This window comes from Salvia hispanica, chromosome 6 (genome assembly GCF_023119035.1).
Source record: "Salvia hispanica cultivar TCC Black 2014 chromosome 6, UniMelb_Shisp_WGS_1.0, whole genome shotgun sequence".
NCBI classification, from domain to species: Eukaryota; Viridiplantae; Streptophyta; class Magnoliopsida; order Lamiales; family Lamiaceae; genus Salvia; species Salvia hispanica.
The window spans coordinates 48257849-48283385 of record NC_062970.1 but is presented as its reverse complement, the minus strand read 5'-3'; the positions used below and the strand labels follow the sequence as shown (position 1 = coordinate 48283385).

The 25537-nt window shown below is 37.3% G+C and overlaps 2 protein-coding genes across 2 annotated transcripts; both read left to right on the top strand.

Moving 5' to 3' along the window:
* Positions 1-14595: 14595 nt before the first annotated feature.
* Positions 14596-16866, top strand: LOC125195633 (disease resistance RPP8-like protein 3). The gene is made up of 4 exons (XM_048093764.1): positions 14596-14667; positions 14771-14948; positions 15132-16663; positions 16786-16866. The coding sequence occupies exons 1-4, from the start codon at positions 14596-14598 to the stop codon at positions 16864-16866; spliced, it is 1863 nt and encodes a 620-aa protein (XP_047949721.1).
* A 3559-nt stretch (positions 16867-20425) lies between these two features.
* LOC125197195 (putative disease resistance RPP13-like protein 3) lies at positions 20426-24623 on the top strand. Its single transcript, XM_048095907.1, has 3 exons — positions 20426-20472; positions 22058-22863; positions 24033-24623. The coding sequence occupies exons 2-3, from the start codon at positions 22071-22073 to the stop codon at positions 24620-24622; spliced, it is 1383 nt and encodes a 460-aa protein (XP_047951864.1). The 5' UTR covers positions 20426-20472; positions 22058-22070; the 3' UTR covers position 24623.
* Positions 24624-25537: the final 914 nt, after the last annotated feature.

The following is a 25537-nucleotide window of genomic DNA, read 5'->3' as shown; positions in this document are numbered from 1 at the left end:
TTTCTGTTGAAGGTACAACTCAAAAGAAGGTGAATCCAGATTTTCTGCTGTGGAGGAAGCAGGATCAGTTTTTAGCCTCCTGGTTGCAGTCTTCACTCACTGAAAATGTTCTTGCTCTCATGGTTGGGTTAACCACCAGTCATGAGATCTGGACAGCTCTAGAAGCTAACTTTGCAGGTCAATCGAAGGCCAAGATAATGCAGTATAGACTGCAACTTCAATCCTCCAAGAAAGAGTCTCAATCCATGAGGGAATATTTGGGAAAAGTTAAGTGTTGTTGTGATGCTCTCGCGGCTGCTAGATGTCGCATATCTGAAGATGATCAGATTCTCTATGTTCTTGGTGGACTTGGATCAGAATATGATCCAGTTATGGTTGCAATCTCAGCCAGAACTGATCCCTGGACTATGCAAGAGGTAACATCTCTATTACACAGTTTTGAATATAGATTGGATGCAGCTAAATCCACAAAGATCAACATGGATGGATCTACTCCTTCCTTGAATGTTGCACAAACTAATGGGCAACGTGCAGATGTAAATAATCGCTTCAACAGACAAGATGAAAGTGGAAGAATTTCTGGCTATGGATCTGGTTTTAGGGGTGGCAGAGGTGGTAGGTCTGGTGGAAGAGGAAGAGGAAGGCTGACTTGTCAGTTGTGTCAAAAACCTGGTCACACCTCAGCCCGTTGTTGGTATAGATTTGAACAATCCTTCATGCCTCAACCATCTCAGCCACGGCCAAATCATCAATCTTATCACTCTTATGGAAATCCTCAGCCATCTGCTAACATTGCTCAGGCCAGGGGCAGTTCTTATCACTCTCCTGCTAATGATTCCAGCCATGATAGCTCATCTTCAGTCTCTTGGTATCCTGATTCTGGAGCTACACACCATGTATCAAGTGATCTTTCAAATCTGAATAGTGCCTCAGAATATTATGGAGGTAATTCTTTGCATCTTGGTGATAATTTTGGTATTCAAATTGCTCATGTTGGTAGTTCCACTGTGACTCCTGATTCTCAATCTTTCCCTAATTCCAGATGCTTCATTCTCAGTAATTTACTTCATGTTCCTCAAGTGTCTAAGAATCTCCTTAGTGTGTCTCATTTTGCTAAAGATAACCATGTCTACTTTGAGTTTCATCCTTCTTACTGTCTTGTGAGAGATCAGGTTTCCAGGCAAATCCTTCTACGGGGCACCCTTGAGAACGGTCTCTACAAATTCCTCCTTGTCCACAAAGCTTCTCCAAACTCCATTTCCATTCAGCCTACTTCAATCAAGAGCTCTCTTCCAAATGCTCAGCCTTACTCTCTTTCAAATGCTCAGCCTCAAGAAATTCCTACTGTTTTTAACTCTTCATGTAATAGATCAGATAGTCTAGAGCTTTGGCATAGGAGATTAGGGCATTGTGCTCTTCCTATTGTTAAAAAAATTCTAGCAGATTGTAATATTCCCTATCATTCAATGAAATCTGATCTCATTTGTCACTCTTGTTCCATCTCTAAAAGTCACAAATTACCTTATTCTCCATCACTGTCTGTTCATTCTGCTCCCTTAGAACTTGTGCACTCTGATCTTTGGGGTCCGGCTCCCATTACTTCAAGAAATGGATTCAGATACTATGTAAATTTCATTGATCATTTTAGCAGATTCACTTGGATTTATCTACTGAAAACCAAAGATGAGCTTCTTCCAGTTTTTAAACATTTCAAGTCTCAGGCTGAAACACAGCTTGGCTGTAAACTCAAAATTCTCCAGAGTGATTGGGGGGGTGAATACAGGGGTTTATCTCATTTTCTTGAGTCTGAGGGAATAGTTCACCGTGTGTCATGCCCCTACACCCCACAACAAAATGGTCTAGCGGAGAGGAAACATAGACATATTGTAGAGTCTGGTCTTACACTTCTAGCTCAGTCTGGATTGCCCTCACATTTTTGGGATGATTCTTTTGTCACTGCTACATTCCTCATTAACAGAGTTCCTTCTAAAACATTGTCATTCTCCTCACCATATGAGATCCTCTATAAAACCAAACCTGATTATCTTGCTTTGAAACCATTTGGGTGCCTCTGCTATCCACATATCAGGCACCTAAACAAATCCAAACTAGATTTCAGGTCTGAATCTGCTATATTTTTGGGATATAGTGGCTCTCATAAGGGTTATAAGGTACTTCTCAAGTCAGGAAAGCTCATAATCACCAGGGATATTATTTTTCATGAATCAATTTTTCCATACCTTTCTTCCACACACTTTACCAAACCTGACTCTCCTACTTTGTCTGTTCCTGATTTCTATCCGGCTCCACCTTTATGCTCAGCCTCTATTCCCTCTACCATTCCTCATGCTCCACAACAAACTCCCTCTCCTATTTCAACACCATCTCCAATTCTTAGTCAAAATTCAGATTCTGTTTCCATTACTCCGTCTATCATTTTCCCTTCTTCCCCCTTATCCCTCCCTGATGCTTCACCTACTATTCCAGATGTCTCTCTTAATCACCATCCCATGATCACTAGGGCTAAACATGGCATTTTTAAACCAAAGATTCTCACTGCTAATGCTTCTTCCAAAAAGGATGTTGATGCTTCTTCTAAAAAGGATGAACTGTGCATTGTTATTCCTCAGTCAGCTAAGATAGCCCTTGCTATTCCAGTTTGGAAATGTGCTATGACTGAGGAATTTCTTGCTCTTCTTCGTAACAAAACTTGGACTCTTGCCTTCCTGCCTCCCGGTAAAAACCTCATTGGTTCCACTTGGGTTTTTAGACTCAAGAAAAATGCTGATGGCTCAATTGCTAGACACAAAGCTCGGCTAGTGGCCCAGGGCTTCTCTCAAGAAGCAGGTTTTGATTTCCTTGAAACATTTAGTCCGGTGGTCAAACCAACCACTATCAGATTGATGCTTACTATTGCTATTACCTCTGGCTGGTCAATCAAGCATCTTGATGTTAACAATGCATTTCTTCATGGTGAGTTAAAAGAGGAAATTTATATGAGACAGCCACCTGGATTTGAGCAGGGACCCCCGGGGATGGTTTGTAAACTCAATAAAGCTATATATGGGCTTAAACAGGCATCTAGGTCATGGTTTTTGACTATGCAGTCTACTCTCAAGGATCTTGGTTTCTCTCAATCCAAGGCAGACCATTCATTATTTTTCCTCAACACCAAGTCGGACACTATCTATCTCCTTTTATATGTCGATGACATGCTTCTTACTGGTAGCTCTCCATATGGTGTTCAAAGAGTTGTTGATCAGCTAAATCAGAAATTCTCTTTAAAGGATTTGGGTGAAGTAAAACATTTTCTTGGCATTGAGGTTTCAAAAACCACTCAAGGTCTTCATCTATCTCAGGCTGGTTATATTTCTGAACTTCTCAAGAAAGTCAAGATGACAGAGGCAAAACCTTTTCCAACTCCTATGGTTTCTGATTCCAAATTGAGCAAGGTGGAGGGAGAACCTACAGTGGATGGAAAACTATATAGAAGTGTTGTTGGAGCTCTACAGTATGTGACTGTAACCAGACCGGAACTGAGTTTTTCTGTTAACAAAGTAAGTCAATATATGTCTTGTCCTCTTGATACTCATTGGAAGGTTGTAAAAAGGATTTTAAGATATTTGAGTGGCTCTACTGATTATGGCTTGCACATTAAAGCCTCCAAATTCTCTCTTGCTGGATTTTCAGATTCAGATTGGGCATCTGATATTGATGACAGACGATCTACTTCAGGTTATTGTGTATATTTTGGAGAAAACTTAGTCTCTTGGTGTGCTAAGAAGCAAAAAGTTGTGTCTAGATCAAGTACTGAGGCAGAATACAGAAGTCTTGCTCTTGTTACTTCTGAAATTGTTTGGATTCAATCTTTACTACATGAGTTAAACATTAAGCTGGATGCACCTCCTGTCATTTGGGTGGACAACCTTAGTACCATTTCTTTGGCCTCCAATCCTGTTCTTCATTCCAGAGCCAAGCACATTGAACTGGATATGCACTTTGTAAGAGACAAGGTAGCAGCCAAAGTGATTGATCTACGACATGTGCCATCTATTGATCAAGTGGCTGATATTCTCACTAAACCCTTGAGTTTCCAATTCTTCAACAGGCTGCGCAATAAACTGGGCGTTTGCTCGCTTGCCTCTCTCGAATTGAGGGGAGGTGTTAGCCTATGCACTCTCAAGCAAGCTGAAACTAAAGTGAAGCTAGCTCTCAATCCTAATGCTGATGCTAAATGTGAAAATGAAGATTCTTCAGTCAAGGACGTGGCATCTACTCACAACATGAAGAGCTGGAAAGATGTGCTCTTGGGACCACCTAAAACGTTGGCAGCAGGAGAAGGTGGCCAGCTCGCTCTTGTGGTCCAAGGCAGTTAAATGTGTTGTGTTGTCACTCTTCTATTGCTTGTTATGGTAGAGTATTATTCTCAGTGTAGCTATATATATGTGCAGCACGTAATTCCAATTGTAATCCATGAACATACTATTTCTGGAAATATGCAGTCTCTCTTTATCTTCTATATCAATTCCTCTGCTATTCTTTCAAGAACATATCGAAACACATAATGGGCTCCGACTCAAACGGATCGTCGGCCCCACTCAAACATGGGTCTCGCAAATCGGACCAGACCCGACACTAACCTGGCTCTGATACCACTTGTCAGGATTGTCAGCGTCGGCAAACATTAGTTTGATGTGGTCCGCTTTAGGTCAAATCCGCACGGATTTGTTTTTGGTCACTACTAAAAGGACTCAAACTAATTGGGGTTGGACATCAATTATATACACCTTCCAACTTCCCTCAAATGTCCGATGTGGGATAGGTTTGTACTAGCAAACCTCTCCCTCAATCCGAGACCACATCGAAACACATAATGGGCTCCGACTCAGACGGATCGTCGGCCTTCACGTTCAGAGCAGACATCCTGATCGATTAACACATAAACCCTAACAGATGCGGAATTCAAAACCCTAGGTTCGAAAACCAGGCTCTAGATACCAGTTTGTTATGAAAAATAGGGCAATTGTGAATCGAGAAACAAAAGAATGTAAATAGACACATAATTTACGTGGTTCACCAACGTTGTGTTGGCTATGTCCACGGGCAAGAACGGAGAACAAATTGTATTATGACTGCGGTTTTCAGATACAGATTGGATCTGTCAGATCACAGATCACAGAATTATGTGCTCTACTCCCATATATATAGGCACACATGAGACAGACTGGGCCTAGGAAACATAATCCTATTCCAATTAGGAAACACAATCTTATACAGATTCAAGGCATACTAACAAATCTCCACCTTAACTTGAATTCACCTTGCAGATGCATCATTACAATGCCAGACAAACAGACTTCTCATTCCTTGCCTCAGATTTGCCATAAACCGAATTCACCTTGCAAACGCATCATTACAATGCCATACGAACAAACTTTCTCCCAAATTTGTGTCGGATTTGCCCTTCACGGGCAACTAACAGCTCATGACATTAAGCAAGTCCAAACAATGTTGGAACTTATTCTGCAGGACTGACTTGGTGAACATATCAGCAGGATTATCAGCAGTACCTACTTTCTTCACCTCAATTCTCTTCTCATCTCTTAGAAAATGATACCTCACATCAATATGCTTAGTCCTCTCATGATGGACTTGATCCTTGGCTAAACAAATAGTGCTCCGACTGTCACAGAACACAACAACTTGATCTTGATGTAAACCAAGATCACCAACTAGCCCTTGCAACCATATTCCCTCTTTAGCAGCTTCTGTCAGCGTTGTTAACAGGTGAATGGGAAATCCCGGAAAGGAGCACTGGCAGGTTGTGAAGAGGATCTTTCGTTACTAGAGAGGTACATCTAATGTTGGTCTCATTTATAGAGTTGATACTCACTGTTTAGTGACTGGTTATTCTGATTCTGACTACGCTGCGAGGGTTTTGTCGGTATTCTTGTCAGATTGTCAGCGTCGGCAAACATTAGTTTGATATTTTCTGCTTTAGGTCAAACCCGCACGGATTTGTTTTTGGGTCACTCCCAAAAGGCCTCAAACTAATTGGGGTTGGACAGGAATAATATACACCTTCAACTTCCCTCAAATGTTCGATGTGGGATAGGTTTGTACTAACAAACCTCCCCCTCAAACAGAGACCACATCGAAAAACATAATGGGCTCCGACTCAGACAGATCGTCGACCCACTCAAACATGGGTCTTGCAAATCGGACCAGACCCGACGCCAACCTGGCTCTGGCTCTGATACCACTTGTCAGGATTGTCAGCGTCGGCAAACATTAGTTTGATATTTTCCATTTTAGGTCAAATCCACACGGATTTGTTTTTGGGTCACTCCCAAAAGGCCTCAAACTAATTGGGGTTGGACAGGAATTATATACACCTTCCAACTTCCGTCAAATGTCTGACGTGGGATAGGTTTGTACTAACAATATGATATTCCAATTATTTAGTTTCCTATTTATTCACCATATCTTTCCCATTTATATTTAAATATTTGTTTCTTATTCAATAAGTTAGGGTAGTAGTAGTCTAGTGGGTTGTGAATTCTATAAATATTAGAATTCCTTAGAATTTTAATCATTGAGAAATAAAGATCATTCTTTTTCTCATTCACGGTTCTCATAAATTGCTAGTTGGGAAATAAGTAACAACCACAAACATTGACCTTGATCCATAATTTGAAGTTGTTGCCGGTATTTTATTCTTCTTTCCTGGCATTGCATGTCTTCACATAACTCATTTTTATTGTTAGTTCTTTTCCGAATCGTATTAAGAGAGTCGAACCGTATAGCCTTTTGATTTCTTCCTCCACAGCTAAGGCAATCAAAATATACTGGTTTTTGTAGGAGACAACCTCCTGTTTTCCCCTGTTACAAACTATCCTCACCTTCCACAAATCTGATTAAATGTATGCAAGGATAGAAAAAAACAAAATCGTCATCAACTTCCCCACCTTAAACAAGGCTACATATATTAAAAATAAACAAAAGCATAGAGCCTCACTCAATCTTTGAATACCATACAAAAAATTTGCAGACCAAAAGAGTAGAAAATGCAAGGAACAAAGCTGTTACAGGAAGGGATTGAAAACATGGAATGGGACTCAGATATCTTGCTCCGATTGCTTGTTTGATAAGTGATTCAGCAAACCATTGGTCAAAGCAGAATTCGATGTTAAAGAAGGTTTCAATATGCTTAAAGCATGTACATACAGAGATATCATCTCAACTTGTGATCATAAAATATAAAGTATCATATCACTTTGTGGATGAATGAAACTAGAACTCAAGTGAGTTTACCTCTTTCAAGCCAATTTCTATCTCCACTTCCTCCCAATCAGATAATGAAATCAACTGTAGGCCGAGACTGCAAAGGATTGAGGAAACATGGAAAGGTTTTACAGTTAGACCATCCATCACCTAATATGATCTTGGTCCGTTGATATATTTTCCCCTTCCTTGAGGAAAAATTATATGAGAAAACGCCGAAATGTCTTCACAAGCATCATCAGGTACGGTTTCCTCCTATGTGAGAGGTATAATCAGGATTGCAGATGTATAACCATATGGTAGGTTGGGTTTGATTAGCCTGTTTTTTATATATGAAGACTTGAAATGGTTGTCATCTATGAGACAGGAAATGCTCTTGTATAAATTGTCAATACTAAACAGCACGATCATCATAAACCATGCCCGTGAATCTAAGCTTAGAGCACTGCTCACAAAATAGATTTTCATGACAACAATCAGTACTAATATCAAGCTTTAGTCTTCTACAATCGGTGTCGAATGAAGAGATTGGATTAAGCAAGATATGCTTGGCATCATCAGTCCAAAAATGGGAACTATCGAGATTCGCTACGCTATTGTAGAGTGTGTTTAAGCATCCTATAATAGGCGTCTCTTCTGCTCCATAGTGTTCGTCCAAAATCTTCACGATTCGCCCTAATGGCAATGTCAAGAAGCTTAACAAAATATCTACAAAATCGCCATTGGATTCGGCAAATAGCACCTTAGTTTTCTCCTTATTTATCATCACTTTCATTGAGATCTTTACTTCTTCAACATTAGACATTTTTAGTGATTTTACACATCCAAGAATCTTTTAGCATAGCTAGGATTGTAAAATGTAAAAGTAATTGTTGGAAATTTCATATGACTAACTAAGGGGGTGGATGCACATGCAATAAGGAAACCACTCATTTCTTGAGCCATTTTGTACAAATGAAGCCATAAACATAAACGGATTATGATCACAATCATAATTATCTAAACAAATACAATTGTATAAGGTTATTGTAGGTTAATCATGCCTAAAACATCTTAATCAATATGTATCGATCAATTAATGATGTAGAACAAAGACTTACCTTATCACAATGAAATTTATTGTTTCAGTAGATGATGCCGGAGTTCTGGTGGTGGCGCCTCCCCAAATGAGAATTATAATACTTAATTGACATAATCAAATTGGGGTTTTATCAAGTCAAAAAATTAAATTAATCTCAAAATAAGTATAATCACTTTATTTTGAATTAAAATACTTAATTGACATCACATTCTTTAATACAGTACACCAAGTGTTAGGGGTGATATGCAATTCCATCAATCGACACCGCCCAAAATGCAATTGTGTGGGAATGAATAAAAACTTGCACGATGCTTGCAAAACGGGTCGACAAGTCAAACTCATATATGGTTTTGATCACTCGATTTTTTCTAGTTTTTTCAATAATTTTCATAATTTTATTATAGTATATCTTTTTAAATTCAATTTCGTTGTACTTGTTAACGGTAATTTATCCATTGAGGACTTTACATTGTCCAGCATGCAACAATATAATATTTGATCTATGAAGATTATCGTAAGCCTATACCATTAACTTGTTGCACGTTTGAATTAGGTAAGTTTGATTAGTTCAACTAATTCAAGGGAGTTTGTTAAGGTCCTCCTCCTTAACGGTGATCGACGGAAGTTTCCCGACGATCTGAGTAACGATTCCGGCGCCCAATCGTAGGGTCGGCGGAGATAATAGTTTCGAGTTGTGCGCGGGTTCTTCCCGTCGGGCAACGCGATAACTAGGGTTTGTAGATAATTCCACAATATGTTGGACAAATAATGATTTTATTGATTTTCTGAATGTCTGCAAATAATAACCATATATCCCTATTTATAATACTCAAATACTATACCCTAACTTATTGACCAAGATAACAATTATATGGAAGGATTTGGTGAATCAAAAGATATATCTAAATAATAAGATATAGGATCGTATCAACTCCCCCACGGTTAAAATCCACGGTGAGAACTATGCAATGAAGATAGCCGATAGCAAAAGCTTCCCCTCCAGGATCAAACGTGAACAGTCGTTGGTGATAATAGGTATAGATCAAACCTTGTACACTTGACTGGCACCATGATTCAATTTTGTCTATAAACATCACATGGGATCTTGAACTCTTAGAGTTAATCTTCGATGCTCCATTATTTCTACTTGACAGGCCTCCAGTTAGAATCGTGATATCCTCATAGCCAACAACATTCTCCTCAAGCCAAGTCTCTACATCATCTTTCATCTTCAATTCCCGATGTGTTGGAACAATCAGTTCACCAATGTTCTCATCATATACCCCGACGAGCACTTGCGGCGGCATATTATCCATCTTGACGACCTCTTCCTGGGACACGTCGTTTGGCTTGACGATCTCTTCCAGGGACTTGTCGCTTGGAACCTCTTGCAGGGACTCAACGTTTGGACCCTCAAGACCAACGCCCCCATTGTGAGCAACGTTGTCGGGAACATCCTCAGCTAGATTTTTGTCATCAATACTCTCCTCAAACAATGCATTCACGCGGGCGAGAAGGGCGATTTGCTCCAATCTATAAATACGCAGATTCTCGTTGTAATCACTTACGGGGGCTAATTGGGTTGGGCAAGGCGAACGAACCATGAGATTGGGTGTATTGGGTAGACCCCGCTGTTTCCCCGAATTAATAAACTTGCTAGACTGACGTGGCCGGTGCGTGAAGTCGGACGGTGTCGGGGCACCGGCAGGCAACGGAGCTGTGCCGTGACTCGGCAATCGGTCGGACCGGTACGTAGGCTGCTCGGCGTGGCTATTATGAAGATGCTGGTGTCGCCTCGGATACTCCTCAAAACCCTGTCGCTGACGGTGGTCTCTGTGATCATCCCACCCCACTTGATCCCAATTGTTAGCAATGGTTCGTGGGTGAGGTTGGTCGTGAAAACTCCCCTGATACCCCGCGTTAGGACGTCGTGGAGGAGTTGGTCTATCTGCGCGCGGGAGCGGCGATGGGTCCCGCCATGGCTGCCCTGCACTTCGATGCTCTACCCTGTTGGGAGTCGGCTTAGATCGTGGCGTAGCATATAATCTTCTGATACGACGATCCGTGGCATCCCACTTATCAAACACAGCAAGGAGATAATCCAGCTTGGCATGAATCTCTTTCTCGCATGCGGTCTCTCTAGGAATCGTCTGGCGGTTGTAACTGTCCGTCTGGTAGAGCGGCTGTGGTGGGTGGTCGAATTGCGAGGGCTGAACTAAATGGCAATGGTGATTGTGTGCCATGATGACGGATTGAATGGCTCTCTTTTTCTTTTTTTTTTTTTTTTAATTGACAGAATATGGAGGATGAGATGCGGTGGTGATGGTGGTGTTGCGGAGTGATTCCGTTGGTGAGCTCGGGATGAAAGCACCAATTTGTTAAGGTCCTCCTCCTTAACGGTGATCGACGGAAGTTTCCCGACGATCTGAGTAACGATTCCGGCGCCCAATCGTAGGGTCGGCGGAGATAATAGTTTCGAGTTGTGCGCGGGTAGGGTCGGCGGAGATAATAGTTTCGAGTTGTGCGCGGGTTCTTCCCGTCGGGCAACGCGATAACTAGGGTTTGTAGAGAAATCCACAATATGTTGGACAAATAATGATTTTATTGATTTTCTGAATGTCTGCAAATAATAACCATATATCCCTATTTATAATGCTCAAATACTATACCCTAACTTATTGACCAAGATAACAATTATATGGAAGGATTTGGTGAATCAAAAGATATATCTAAATAATAAGATATAGGATCTTATCAGAGTTGCAAAATTATACTTGAGGGACGAGAGTGTATAATGCCTCGATATAAAAGATTACCTGTTCAAATTTATAATATTCAAGCCTTTAAATTTATATTCATTATCCATAAAAGAAAAGGAAGAGTTTATAAGTGTGAGTGGTTTGATGTTAAAGTAGTAACTGAGGTCAAAGGCCTCATATTGGAGTTCATTTTAAAGCTGCTTTTAAATTAATTTTTTTTTAAATAGACTAGTTCTCTTTAAATTTTTAAATAATTGAATTTTTTATTTAATCGAAATTAATTTACTTTTATACCTCTAAATAACATTTATTTCCATTTTGCAACTTTAGCTCACTGCATGCGCACTGCATTTCATTGTACCATTGACTTCTTATTCAAAAAGCTGTGAAAGCCAAAGAATTTAGATAATAATGACTCAACTTTTAAAATGAAGGAATCTTTAGAACTAACATTTGACACTTCTTATATTAATAATAGTACTCCTTCAGATTCTTCTATTAAAAATAGATACCCTTTTCCTTTTTTAGTTCCGTCCTTAAAACAAACTTTTTATTTTAAGAAATTCTTTTTGCTCCAATAAAAGTAGGATTCATAATCTTTTAATACACTTTTCTTGCTATTAATTTTTTTTTTATCGATTTTACATTAAAATTACTGTCATTTTAAAATATTTCATTTTTAGAGGCTGGAGTGAGTAATTTTTTGTTTGAAAATATCTTTATTGAGTGAGATTCCTCTTGGTAATTGAGAGAGACTTGATAAAATACTAGTATTGGTACTTAATTAGGATAAAAGAATTAATAATTAACAAAATAGCTGGCATGCACCTTGATGCTGCATATACGTCATTCAGATGATTGATCCTTCACACTTAATTCATTATAATTATTATTATTTCGAGGAGACTTTAGATTAAATTATGCCATCGAAAACCCCAATATAAGCTGACTAAACTTTTTTTATTATTAGTTTATTGTTCTTCGTCAGGTAGTGGTTGATTGATTAGTTTTTTATTACTCCCAATTAATTTAACTTGCTAAAACTTGTCTATATTGAGTTTAAATCTCTTTCAACTCTAGAAAGATTTACACTCTACCATTCAATTGAGTATATTTTCCTTGAAATTATTTGATCCATAATTTGAAGTTGTTGCTTGTATTTATGCTTCTTTTCCAATGTTGTGTGTCTTCAAATAACTCCTTTTTATTGTCGGGTTTTTCCCGAATCGTATTAAGAAATGATTTCTTCCTCTACAGCTAAGGCTTTTGAAATATACAGGTTTTTGTAGGAGCCAATGATAGCAATCAACCTTGGAAAGTCTATACACATGGACCGCGACGTGTGACAAATTATAACCATTCAATTCACAGTCGCCGACGAAGATAAGAAGAAATAATCGCAAAAGGTATTTTCTCTTCTTTGAATTGTTTTATAATTCACTATGTTTATGATTATATGTTGTTTTACATAGATTTTTTAAATCCTTTCCTTCATATATTTGTACTATGTTTATGATTATATGTTGTTTTACATAGATTTTTTAAATCCTTTCCTTCATATATTTGTGCTGCATATAAAAAATCTCAATCAAAAGCCCTTCAAGTTTGGGAACTTGCTTTATATTCTTAAGGTTTTTTTTTGTTGCTTCATTTGAAGGACCAAATTCAGGATACGGTTTGGATCCATATAGTTTAGATTATATTTTAATGTTGATTTTATTTGGAAGTAGAGTTATACCAAGGAATATGGATCACAAAGCTTTTGATTAAGTGTATTAAAGTATCTAAAAAAATTAAAGGGAAACTCTAGAATCTTAATTCAGTAAAAAAATTATCAGTTTTATTTTAAGTAGATTATATGCTTTTGTGTTTCATTTCATAATTGGAGACTTGGAGTTTATATCATCAGTTTTCATTTTATGACATATTTTGGATTATGTAATTTGTATGGAATATAGTGTTAATAATTATCTAACTGATAATAAATTAATTACTTAATTATGATATTATGCAGATTTGTGTAAGATTACTTTTGAAATAGAAATAATCCGGATCTAGATCTGGATCTGGATCTAATATATTCGCAGACCCTACAAATCTTATGAATCGGGATCTAATATATTTGAAACTTATAACTATAGTATTATAATACTCCCTCCGTCCCCGATTAAGAGTCACACTTGCGTTTTTGCACTCGTTTTATAAAAATGATTATAAATAGTTAAAGTCAATAAATAGTAAACTAAGAGAAAGAATAAGGTAGAGAAGAGTCTCTTTTACATTATTCTCTTTCTTACTTTACTATTTTTCTACTTTAACTATTTATTATCATTTTCAAAAAATTTTTAAAAAATGAGTGCAAAAATGCAAGTGTGACTCTTGATCGGGGCGACGGAGGGAGTATGACTTTAACGTAAGACTTCAAAACTACTAGTACAAACTATTTCATTGGGATCCAAGTCCACATTTAGGGGGACACATGGATAAATTGGATCTCGACCCGAGTCTTATTTTTTAAGATCCGGTAAATCTTAACGAAAACATAAAAGACTTGTATTAGATTGAGTTTTGCAAGAGTAGATCTACATCTGACCCATTGTCATCCTGAGCCTAGTGGAGAGCTTGAAACACCCCAACCGAATTTGGTTTTTAAATACTCTTTTCGTCCCAATTAATTTGAGTCAAAACTTTTGGGCATAGATATTCAAGATATTCATAATTTGTGTTGAAAAGTAGGAGAGATGGAGAGGGAGTAAAGTAAATGATGAAATACAGTAAGAGATTGGATGTATCTTTTGTTTGTTAAAAAAGAAATGATTCAGTTTAGTTAGGATATCTCAAACAGGTATACGACTAACTTAGTTGGGACAGAGACATGGAGCAATAGTTTTGATTTTTTGTTTTAAAATTTTTGATTTTAGCTTTCTACTAGTGCTTTTCTTCAGAGTTAATATTACTAAAATATCCATTTGGTAAAAATGAAGCAAAATCTGAGATAACCATTACAGAGTAAATATTGTCAATTTTCGTACGTGCAGTTTGCCTATAAGCATGTCAGAAGCCATCATCTTAGGGGTGATAGGGGAACTGGAGAGCTTTCTGATTGAGTTGCCGACGACCGATGACTTTATTCATTACTATCCTGAAACACTAGAAGCCCTGAAAGAGGTAATAAAAGAGCTCAGAATGATGTTGGACTTCTTCAGAGACAATAAATCTGAAGAGATGAGCAGGCTAAAATATTTGCTAGCTGACTTTGCTGAGAAGGCTCAAGTTTCAGCGGAACACAAGTTTTGGTTGAGAACTTTTATATCTCCGAGGACCTAGATGCGCTGAGGATGATAAAAAAGTGCATGATGGAGTTTGGTTCAGAAAGTGCTGGAGAAGGAGAAGACAAAGGTGTCGTGGTGGGCTTGGAGAAAGACGTGCAACAACTTGTGTTTAAAGTGATTCTTAGTGCAGAGGTATGTGATGTGGCTTATTGCTAAACCGGTACTTATCAAAGGCATGGTTGGCGTGGGAAAGACAACTCTGGCTAGACAAGTATACAACCATGCGGCCATCGTTGGAAAATTCAAGCACCGCGCATGGATAAGCCTTTCTATTTACAAGTAAACATGAGGTGCTTGTGGAACTGATACGCCAGTTGGTGACACTTGATGGAGATTCGTTGTTGCTGGAGGAGATGGACAACCAGAGTCTCGGAAATATGCTTTTCCGGCACCTGGGAGAAATGCCACAATGGTTTATAGTTCTCGACAACGTGCTGCCAGAAATGTGCTTCAAATCCTTCTTGCTAGACCTTGCACGCCTCTCACAGCCAAGTATGCTTCTTTACTTTTTATGTTAGAATCAATTCTGCATGCTTAAACTTATTCACCTTTATAGACAGAAATAGATTTTGAAATGCTTTTACAAGGCATAGAAATCTTTTAAACTAGATTATAATTTTAGTTGTTTTAATATAATTCTACTTTGTCACCCACAGCAATTGTTTTTGAAAACAGTTGATAAAATTACAAGTGTTGAGAACAAATTCACAAAGGAGTTGGAGAGGAAGGGCAGGGAGATGCTGAAGAAATGTGGGGGTTTGCCGATAGCTATAATAGATGTTGGAAGGGAGAAAGCAAAACAAAGACTTTTAGGGATTGAATGGGAAGAACTTTTTGATTCAATTGATTTGAGTAAAACATTGAAGTTGTTGGAACCGATGTATCTTGAATTGGATGAAAATCTAAAGCCTTGTTTCTTGCATATGTCCTTTTTCAAGGAAAACGCAATAATGAGAGAAGAGAAGTTGCACCATATTTGGGCTGCAAATGGTGTAGAAACAGATATTGCACCATGTGCCAGTTTAGTTGGTCAATCCATTATTGAAGTCGTCCACCCGTACCCAGAAAGGTTTAGAGTGAAAAGGTGTCGCATGAATCCTGTACTACACATGCTATCCATCAAAAAAGCAGAGGAGGAAATAGGCCTTGAGATCTTAAGGAACAATGGAAATAATCGGCCCTTAGTGAGCCCTCGTCATCGTGTTATTCATTGTGGCAGAGTCAAGTTTAATCACTCTGCGAATCAAGACAAGTATCTTGTTTCTCTCATCTTCCATGGAGGTGGTCGATACTTGGACGACGCAGGCCAGTCTTATTGGAAGAATTTTGAACACATCAAAATACTCGACATAGAAGATTTTGGGGCGAAGACTATATCAGAATCTATCGGGACATTGACCGAGTTAAGGTATTTGGGATTGAGAAACAATTATGTGGAAGAGATCCCACACTCGTTGGAGGGATTGAAAGAGCTTGAGGTTCTCGATATAGCTTTAAACTTTATGGTGGAGGTGCCGGATATTATCAAGGAAATGGGTGGCCTTCGTCATCTCTACATGTCTGATGTGATTTGCAGAAAGCCTTTGGAAGTAGATGCACTACAAAAACTTAAGACGTTGACCTTCATGTCTATATATTCTTGGATATATGAAGCCTCGAACTTGGAGAAGATGACTAGTCTACATAAATTGGGCGTTGAAGAAATTGATGAAAACTCGGATGTGAGCGAGCTCTTTCCATCACTAGCTAAGTTGAAGGAACTTAATCACCTTATTCTGAGAGGGTTTCGCTTCAGAATGATGTCTTGTTTGGATGAGATTCGTGTTCTACATATGCGTAGAAAGATACGCACTCTGAGGCTTGATGGATGCATAGCTAGGCTACCAACTGCCTATAGTTTCCCTCGTGAGATAAAGTACTTGGCTTTGGTAAATACTTGTCTTGATGAAAACCCCATGCCAATACTAATGAAGTTGTCCAGCCTAAGGCGCCTCAAACTGCGGAATGCATACAATGGTCGAGAATTGGTGTTCAAGATGATGAAACTTCAAATCTTGTGCATCAGTGAGTTGTGGAATCTGAGAGAAGTACGATTTGAAGAATGTGAAGATGCTGACCTCGAGCAGCTAGAAATCATGAATTGTCCACATCTAGAGACCCTCCCACAAGAAATTCGGTCGATGAGGCGTATGGAAAAGTTTAAGATGGTAACAACCAAACACATTGCAACGAATATAAAAAATTCAGGCTTGCTCTCCAAAATAGTGGAAGTGGATATCAGTCCATAATTTGAAGTTGATATTCGTGTTAATCCTTATCGGCTCATCAGCTCTCACATCAACTACCAGCAAATTCGACCCCAACGTCAAGCAAGAAGGCCGCTTTATCTTTCACAGTTATGTTTAGCTGAAGCAAGACCTTATTAGCTTAGGATGATGTCTGTTTAGTTTCCTAATTTCATTTGTTAATCCTTATCCTATTCTTGATTTTGTTTGTCGGTTTTTTTCTTTGGATCTTGTTGTTTTACGAAGCAAGAGACAAATAAATTCATATAAAAGTAAGGGTTAATTTTAGTCCAAATTAATCGTATGACCAAAATACGAATTTTGTCCAAAACATTCACTTTTTGAAAAATATGTACATAACAAATGAAATCCTTGTCGGAGTGGTTATTTTTTGACGGTTTTGTCAAAAAACTAACAGTCATGTCACTGTGCAATTAGCGTTACCCGTTAGTTTTTTTGACGGAACTGTAAAAAAAAAGACTACTTCGGCGACATTTTCAATTGTTATTGACCATTTTTTTCAAAAATTGAATATTTTGGGCCAAATTGATATTTTGTTCATATGTTTAATACCAAAATTGACTTTTACTCTTTATACAATCTTAACAATGTCACACCAATTCATCTTATTAGAAGATCCTATTCAAACTGTTCAACTACAAGTAAGTAAATGCATAACATATAAACCCAATTCAAATGAACTAATCTGAACCAAACAAGCTGAAGTACATGTCGTTATCACTTTTCTCCTTCTCCTGAAAAGATTATAAAACACTATAATTCGGCCTCAATTTACACAAAGAAGCATATTTATCCTACAAATAAAGTGTAATGCAAACTAGAATATGCTTCGAAATTTGCTTTAGAACTAATATAACCTCATTTCCGAGGGAGAAAGATAAATTGAAAAGGTATATTTCTCATTTACCTTCTCAAAAAGGTAATTATACCTTCTCATAAAGTAAAGAATTCCAAGAGAAGAAGGTAAATTGAGAGGCAAATAAAAATAATAACTTTTTATCTTTTGTGTCAAAAAGAGGTAAAAATACCTTCTCAAAATGAAAGAAGGTATAATACCTTCTCAAATACCTCTTCTCTTGGAGAATAAACTTTTAGGAAGAAGAGGTAAATATGGTAGTTATATCCTCTTTACCTCTCCATTTACCTCTTCCCTTGGTGATGCTCTAAGGCTTAAAATAATACTCCCTCTGTCCCGCTTTAGCAGTCCCATTTACTTTTGAGCACTCGTTTTGTAGAAATGATACTCCCTCTGTCCCACAAAGATTGTCCCATTTTTTCATTTCCGTCCGTCCCACAAAGTTTGTCCCATTTCACTTTTACCATTTTTGGTAGTGGACCCCATATTCCACCAACTCATTCCTACTCACATTTTATTATAAAACTAATACTTTAAAAGTAGGACCCACATCCCACCAACTTTTTCAACTCACTTTTCATTACATTTCTTAAAACCCGTGCCGAGTCAAAGTGGGACTATCTTTGTGGGACGGAGGGAGTAATAAATAGTTAAAGTGGAGAAATGATAAAGTAAGAGAGAGAATAATGTAGAGAAGAGTCTGACTCAACTTATTTTAACACAAGTAGTACCCACAAGTGTACGGGGACAGTGTAGCAATTAGCAAGCAAGAGTATCGTATACCACATAGACAAATTTGTATCAACTTAACTACCACGAACAAATGTTGACTACTGTCTAGAGAATCAGGAAAGGTTTGGTTTTTTTTTCTAACACTAATAAGCATATAGTAAGTAAATAAACAAATAAAAGCAAATAAACACGGAGTGAAAAGATAATATAGAGAAAATTATAGAACTCAAGGATCCGATGCACAATTCCAAGCTCTTATCCAATCAAATTACCTTACCTTATGGTGTCTCTAGAGTTACTAAGTCGGCCACAATTAAAGATTAAACGCCCTCCCGAGGTGAGAAACCTGCAGATTAGGTGCTAGGATTGAAGTCCCCTTCTAATCCTAAAACCCCTAACTCCCTAAAGCTCGATTAGGTCAAAGACCTCACTCAAAACCTCAACTCTCCCGAGTTTTATTGCATTAAGGTGTGAATTATTCTTATTTCCAGATTAATTATTTCATCTCCAGATTAATCTAATTAATCCTACACAATCAAATGGTGATCAAGCAATTGAAATGAATAAACCCAAGAATAATCAAATAACTACAAGAGCAAGGTAAGAACAAAATTAATTGGATAAAAACTATGAAATTAGTGCATCATCACCAAGAATTCTACAAGAAATGTTTAGCTACTCATGTTCTTCACAAAAGCCACGTTTGAAACAAAGAATTCAATGAAAGACATAAGAGATGGATACTAAGAACTCCTGTGGAATGAATCTAGGAATGAAGTCTTCAATCTTCCGATCTAGAGTCTTCAATCTACAATTCTCTCTCTCAAAGTGTTCTTGGAGGTGTGTGTGAGTGTTGGAGGCGGTAAGTGTAGAATGCTCATGAACCCTAGGCATTTTTCCCTTTAATCCCCCATAAAAAATCGCGTTTTTGGCAAGAAAATAGGCCAAAATAACATACCCGGTCGGGTAGAATTATAAAGAGTAAAATTCATACCCGGCCAGGTAGAATTATAAAGAGTAAAATTCACCCGGCCGGGTGGTTAATTCACCCGGCCGGGTGTAATTTCCTGGACAGCGCAGTGTTCGTAAATGGTCATAACTTCTTCTACCGAACTCCGATTGAGGCGTGCGAGATACCCACTCGAAGATCTTTCGAAGATGAAGATATTGATATGCATTAGGGACTCATTGGACTTCAAAATCTCCAGTTAATACTGTCTCAACCAAGGCTGCTGCACATCCACATATTTTGTACCTTTCTCTACACATTCTTAACAAAATGGTCAACATACCAACATAATAGAGAAGTGGATATAAACATGCCCAATAGTAAACAAAATATGATCAAATTCATACAAAACCACCCTCTAAAACCATGTCAAATCCAAGTATGTCAGAGTCTTATTTACATCATTTGCTATCTTACTTTATCATTTTTCCACTTTAACTATTTATTATCATTTTTACAAAACGAGTGCTCAAAAGTAACTTGGACTGCTAAAGCGAGACGGAGGGAGTATTATTTTAAATAAAAAAACACAATAATTTTAAATAATGATTAATAAAATATTTATTCTAATTAATTAATTATTGAAATTTATTAATTTTAAAATTAAAGTTAATGACTAATTTATGCACTTCGATATCACTTACTCCCTCCGTTCCATAGTAATATTGTCATTTTGCCATTTTGGTACGTTTCAGACTAATAGAGTCATTTCTTTTTTTTAGTAAAAGTCAATACATTTTTCCAAACCTACTTTACTCTCTCTTATTTTTTTTTTCTCTTCATCTCTCTATTTTTTTTCATTTTCCACTTTATTCTCACTTTACTTAACTCACCTAACATAATTTTTCTTAATCTTCGTGCCGAAAAGAAATGCCTCCATTATTATGGAACGGAGAGAGTAATAAATAATCGGGGCTGCATTTATTTTCTTCCTTTCACATGATTACTAGTATTATAGTTTATTACTGTTATTTTTATATTCTCCCCTATCAATTTGACCATATTAAGTCAACGAATTTGTATTTGAAATCGGCATCCAGACTGTGAAAGATATCACACACTTTTCCATTCAATTCACAGTCGCCGACGAAGATTAGAAGAAATAATCGCAAGGTAATTCCTTTTCTTTGAATCGTTTCATAATTCACCATGATTATGTTGTTTTGTATAGATTTTTGAAATCATTTCCTTCATAAATTTGTGTTGCTTGGGTGAGTTGAGGAGATTTACATATAAATCTCAAATAGAAGCCTTTTAAGTTTGGGAACTTGCTTTTAAGGTTTTTTATTTGTTGCTTCATTTTCAGATATGATTTGGAACTTGATTATAATTTTGAGATCCAGATTCAACCCGGATCCATTTAGTTTAGATCATATATATTTATATTTATAATGTTATTTGATTTGGAAGTAGAGTTATACCAAGGAATAAGGATCACAAAGCTTTTACATGTTGTTCGGTTTTAAAGATTATATCTAGGGATTGAATCTCATGACTTCGTCCTAGATGGATAGTCATATGATAAATAAACAATAATTTAAACGTGCATCAAGGTGCCCTCGAACTCGAGACGTTTGGGTTAGGAATTAACCACACTACCTCTAAGGTCAATAACACAGGCAAACTAATTTCAGTTTTGTTGCAAGAAAGAGCATCCGTTTTTCATTTCAGGGTTGGAGTTTATATCATCAGTTTTATTTTATGACATATTTTGAATTATGTAATTACTTATGGAATATAGTGTTAATATTGATCTAAATGATAGTTAATTAATTACGATGTTATGTTGATTTGAGTACGCTTAGGATAAAATTTGAAATGGAAATAATCTGGATCTGGATCTAATATATTTGTAACTTAAGTATAACCAATTTATTATAATAGTAGCTAGTGTGACATAAATCTGGATCTAGATCCATAAATCTTGACCAAAACATAAGAGTTGTAATATTAGACTGAGTTTAGCACGAGTGGATCTATTAGAGTTATTTTAGAATTTATCTTGTGCTTTTCTTCACAAGTTAAAATGCAAGCCACGAACTTAATTTGTACTGCATCTGATATTTACTAATATTTGCTAAGTGATTTGTATTCCTTTTAGGGTTGTTCCTAAGATAAGTTTTTTTTTTTAATTCTTTCTTTTACTTTATTCTCTTTCTTACTTTATTCACTCTCCACTTTACTCGAAACCTCATTTTGCCGAAAAAAAAAATGTACTCCCTCCGTACCATAAAAGATGTCACACTTGTGGGACGACATGAGATTTTAGGAGATTTTGTTTTGTGTGTTAAATAGAGAGAGAATATAATTTTTGTATTAATGTGAGAGTGAACTTTTTTCATAAATGGAAATGAGACATTTTTTATGGGACAAACTAAAATGGAAAGTGTGACATCTATTATGGGACGGAGGGAGTGTAAATTATGTACTCCCTCCGTTCCCTCATAGTTGAGTCATTTTTCCATTTCGGGAAGTTCTCTCATAGTTGAGTCATTTCCATATATAGTAACTTATTTATGTGTACTTTATTCTCTCTATTGCTTTTTTATCTATTTATTTAACACACTTAACATATCTTTCTTAAACTCCATGCCAAAAAGTTTCGCCTCAACTATGAGGGAACGGATGGAGTACTTGCTAGCTAATTTTGTAAAAAAATTGATAGAAAAGTAAATGTGGTCAATTTTCGTACGTGCAGTTTGGCAATAAGTATGTCAGAGGCCATCATCTTACGGGTGATAGGGGAACTGGAGAGCTTTCTGGCTGAAATGCCGTGGATCAAAATCTATATTCAACCGGAAACACTAGATTCCCAGAAAGAGTTAATAAAAGAGCTCAAAATGATGTCGGACTTCGTGAGAGACAATAAATCTGAAGAGAAGAGCAGGAAACATAGTTTGCTAGCTGACTTTGCTGAGATGGCTCAAGTTTCAGCAGAACACATAACGTGGCTGAAAACTTATATGATCTCCAAGGACCTACGCGGGCTGAGGAAGATAAAAAAGCGCATGTTGGAGTCTGAAGTTGGTGAGGCGGTGAGTAGTTCACAAACTGCCGGAGAAGAAGGAGATGGATCAGGTGTCGTGGTGGGCTTGGAGAGAGACGTGCAACAGCTTGTGTTTAAAGTGATTCTCAGTGAAGAGATGTGGCTTATTGCTAAACCGGTACTTATCAAAGGCATGGTTGGCGTGGGAAAGACAACTCTGGCTAGACAAGTATACAACCATGCGGCCATCGTTGGAAAATTCAAGCACCGCGCATGGATAAGCCTTTCTAGTTACACAAGTAAACATGAGGTGCTTGTGGAACTGATACGCCAGTTGGTGGAAATTGACGGAGATAAAGATTCGTTGCTGCTGGAGGAGATGGGCAACCAGAGTCTACAGCAGATGCTTCTCCGGCATCTTGTAGAAATGCCGCCATGGTTTATAGTTCTCGACAACGTGCTGCCGGAAATGCGCTTGAAATCCCTCTTGCTAAACATTGCATCCCTTTCACACACAAGTATGTTTCTCTTATTTCTATGTTTGGATGCATGCTTAAATTTTATTTTACTTTTCAGATAAAGGCATAGATATCTATCAAACTAGATTATATAATTTAAGTTGTTTTTACATATTCTAGCTACTTGTCACCCATAAAACTTGAACATCATTTTAGATGTATAATAGGTTGAACTAATATATCAAAGACTAAAGTCCAAAGTTGGTCAAAAAAGGACTTGTTTGGTCTTAAACAATATGTTTTGGTTCATATTAAATGATTATGTAAAAAATTAATGGTCAACCGCGTTTAAAAGTCCAAAATTGATTTCGTACATTTGCACAAAAATCCATTTTGGTCCAATACATTTTAAGTGTGTTGGCTTTTGATCCTATACAATATACTTTGGTTCATATTTAACTCTATAAATCAGGTCAAAATGCGGTTGATGCATTGAATTTTTACGGAATCATTAAATATGGACGGAAACATATTGTTTAGAACCAAAAAGTTAACCTACATAGTGAGTAGGACCAAAAAGTTTTTTTAGATTTCTAAAAAATAGTGACTTTTTGGCCTAAAAAGGTAATCTTTTATCCTTACCTCGCGAATTCAATACTAAACTCATGACCCAAATATATTCTTGATTGACATGAATTTCTCTTAACTTCACGACCAAACTTATTCTTGATTATGAATTTTCAAATTTTAAAAGGCAATTCATAACTATTAACGGCATCCTTGGTAGATTGGAATGAAATGGTGAAATGGAATGTGATTCCTACTTCTATTCTATTCATTTGATTGGTATGATGTAATGAATGAGGGAATTGAATAAAAATATAAACAAAATACAAAAAAGTTGTCATTCCATTCCCGCCCTCATTCTATTGCATTATCATTTCATTACATCATACCAAGTATGGCCTAATAAGTTTCGAGGTGAAGCGCCCTTTAAATAGTCTAATTCACAACAAAACCTTTTCTTTGTGTATGTCAAAACTGGTAGCACAAGACATCTAATTTAGATAGAAATGTGAAGAAATTCAAAATACATTACGAAACAAATATTCAGAGTAATTCTTATGAAGTATAAATACATGCCCAATGTAGGACTTCCAAATTTCACACTTCAATAGCATTTCTTGTCTCCCTCTTTGCATTAGCTTCTTAACATGGTATATAATCAGGGCATAGATGTAGATTGCTGATCACCAGTTGCAATCAGATTCAACAACAGTTTTATACTCATGAGATGAAAGCTTTGGATGCCGAAAAGAGCTGGAAATTGTTTTTGAAAACAGTTAATATATTCACAAGTAATGAGAACAAATTCTCAAAGGACTTGGAGATGAAGGGTAGGGAGATGTTAAAAAAATGTGGGGGTTTGCCGCTAGCTATAAAAGATGTTGCAAGGCAGAAAGCAAAGCAAAGACTCTCGGGGATTGAATGGGAAACACTTTTTGATTCAATTGATTTGAGTGGATCATTGAAGCAATTGGAGGTGATGTACGATAACTTGGACGAAGAACTCAAGGCATGTTTCTTGCATATGTCCCTTTTTAAGGAAAATGCAATATTGAGAGAAGAGAAGTTGCACTATATTTGGGCTGCAAATGAAGTAAAAACAGGAATTGCACCATGTGCCAGGTTAGTTAGTCAGTCCATTATTGAAGTCGTGCACCCGTACCCAGAAATCAACAGAGTGAAAAGGTGTCGCGTGAATCCTCTACTACACATGCTATCCTATCAAAAAAGCAGAGGAGGAAATAGGCTTTGAGATCTTAAGGAGCAGGAAATAGTCAGCCCTCACAGAGTCCTCGACATCGTGTTATCCAATGTGGCAGAGACAAGTTTAATCAGTCCACAAATCAAGATAGAAATCGTGTTTCTCTTATCTTACACCTCATTTGTGGCGTATGCAAATTCAATCAAGACAAGTATCTTGTTTCTCTCATCTTCCATGGCGGTGGTCGATACTTGGACGACGTACAACAGTCTTATTGGAAGGGTTTTGCACTCCTCAAAATACTCAACATGGAAGATTTTGGGGTGAAGACTTTATCAGAAGCAATCGGCACATTGATGGAGTTAAGGTATTTGGGATTGAGAAACAATTACCTAACCAAAATCCCACACTCGTTGGGGTGCTTGAAAAAACTTGAGGTTCTCGATATAGCTCAAAACTTTGCAGTGGAGGTGCCGGATATTATCAAGGAAATGGGTAGCCTTCGTCTTCTCAACATGTCTGATGTGATTTGCAGAACGCCTTTGCTAGTAGACGCGCTACAAAATCTTGAGACCCTAACCTATATCTCTATATATTCTTGGACATATGAAGTCTCGAACTTGGAGAAGATGATTTATCTGCATAAATTGGGTATTGAAGAAATTGATGAAAACTCGGATATAAGCAAGCTCTTTGCATCACTAGCTAAGTTCAGGAACCTTTATCACCTTATTTTGAGAGGGTTTCGCTTCAGAAGGATGTCTTGTTTGGACGAGATTCGTGTTCTACATAGGCGTAAAAAGATGCTCACTCTGAGGCTCGATGGATGCCTAGCTAGGCTACCAAGTGCCAACAGTTTCCCCTGTGGGATAAAGTACTTGGCTTTGGTAAATACTTGTCTTGATGAAAACCCGATGCCAGTACTAATGGGGTTGTCCAGCCTAAGGCGCCTCAAACTGCGGAATG

What these genes read in the sequence shown, in the direction of transcription:
- LOC125195633 (XM_048093764.1), top strand. Translation starts at nt 14,596, where the DNA reads ATGTGGCTTATTGCTAAACCGGTACTTATCAAAGGCATGGTTGGCGTG. An exon ending in AGACAACTCTGGCTAGACAA is followed by an intron (nt 14,668 to 14,770) that starts GTATACAACCAT and finishes CTGATACGCCAG; the next exon opens with TTGGTGACACTTGATGGAGA. An exon ending in TGCACGCCTCTCACAGCCAA is followed by an intron (nt 14,949 to 15,131) that starts GTATGCTTCTTT and finishes TTTTGAAAACAG; the next exon opens with TTGATAAAATTACAAGTGTT.
- LOC125197195 (XM_048095907.1), top strand. Translation starts at nt 22,071, where the DNA reads ATGTCAGAGGCCATCATCTTACGGGTGATAGGGGAACTGGAGAGCTTT. An exon ending in TGCATCCCTTTCACACACAA is followed by an intron (nt 22,864 to 24,032) that starts GTATGTTTCTCT and finishes GTATATAATCAG; the next exon opens with GGCATAGATGTAGATTGCTG.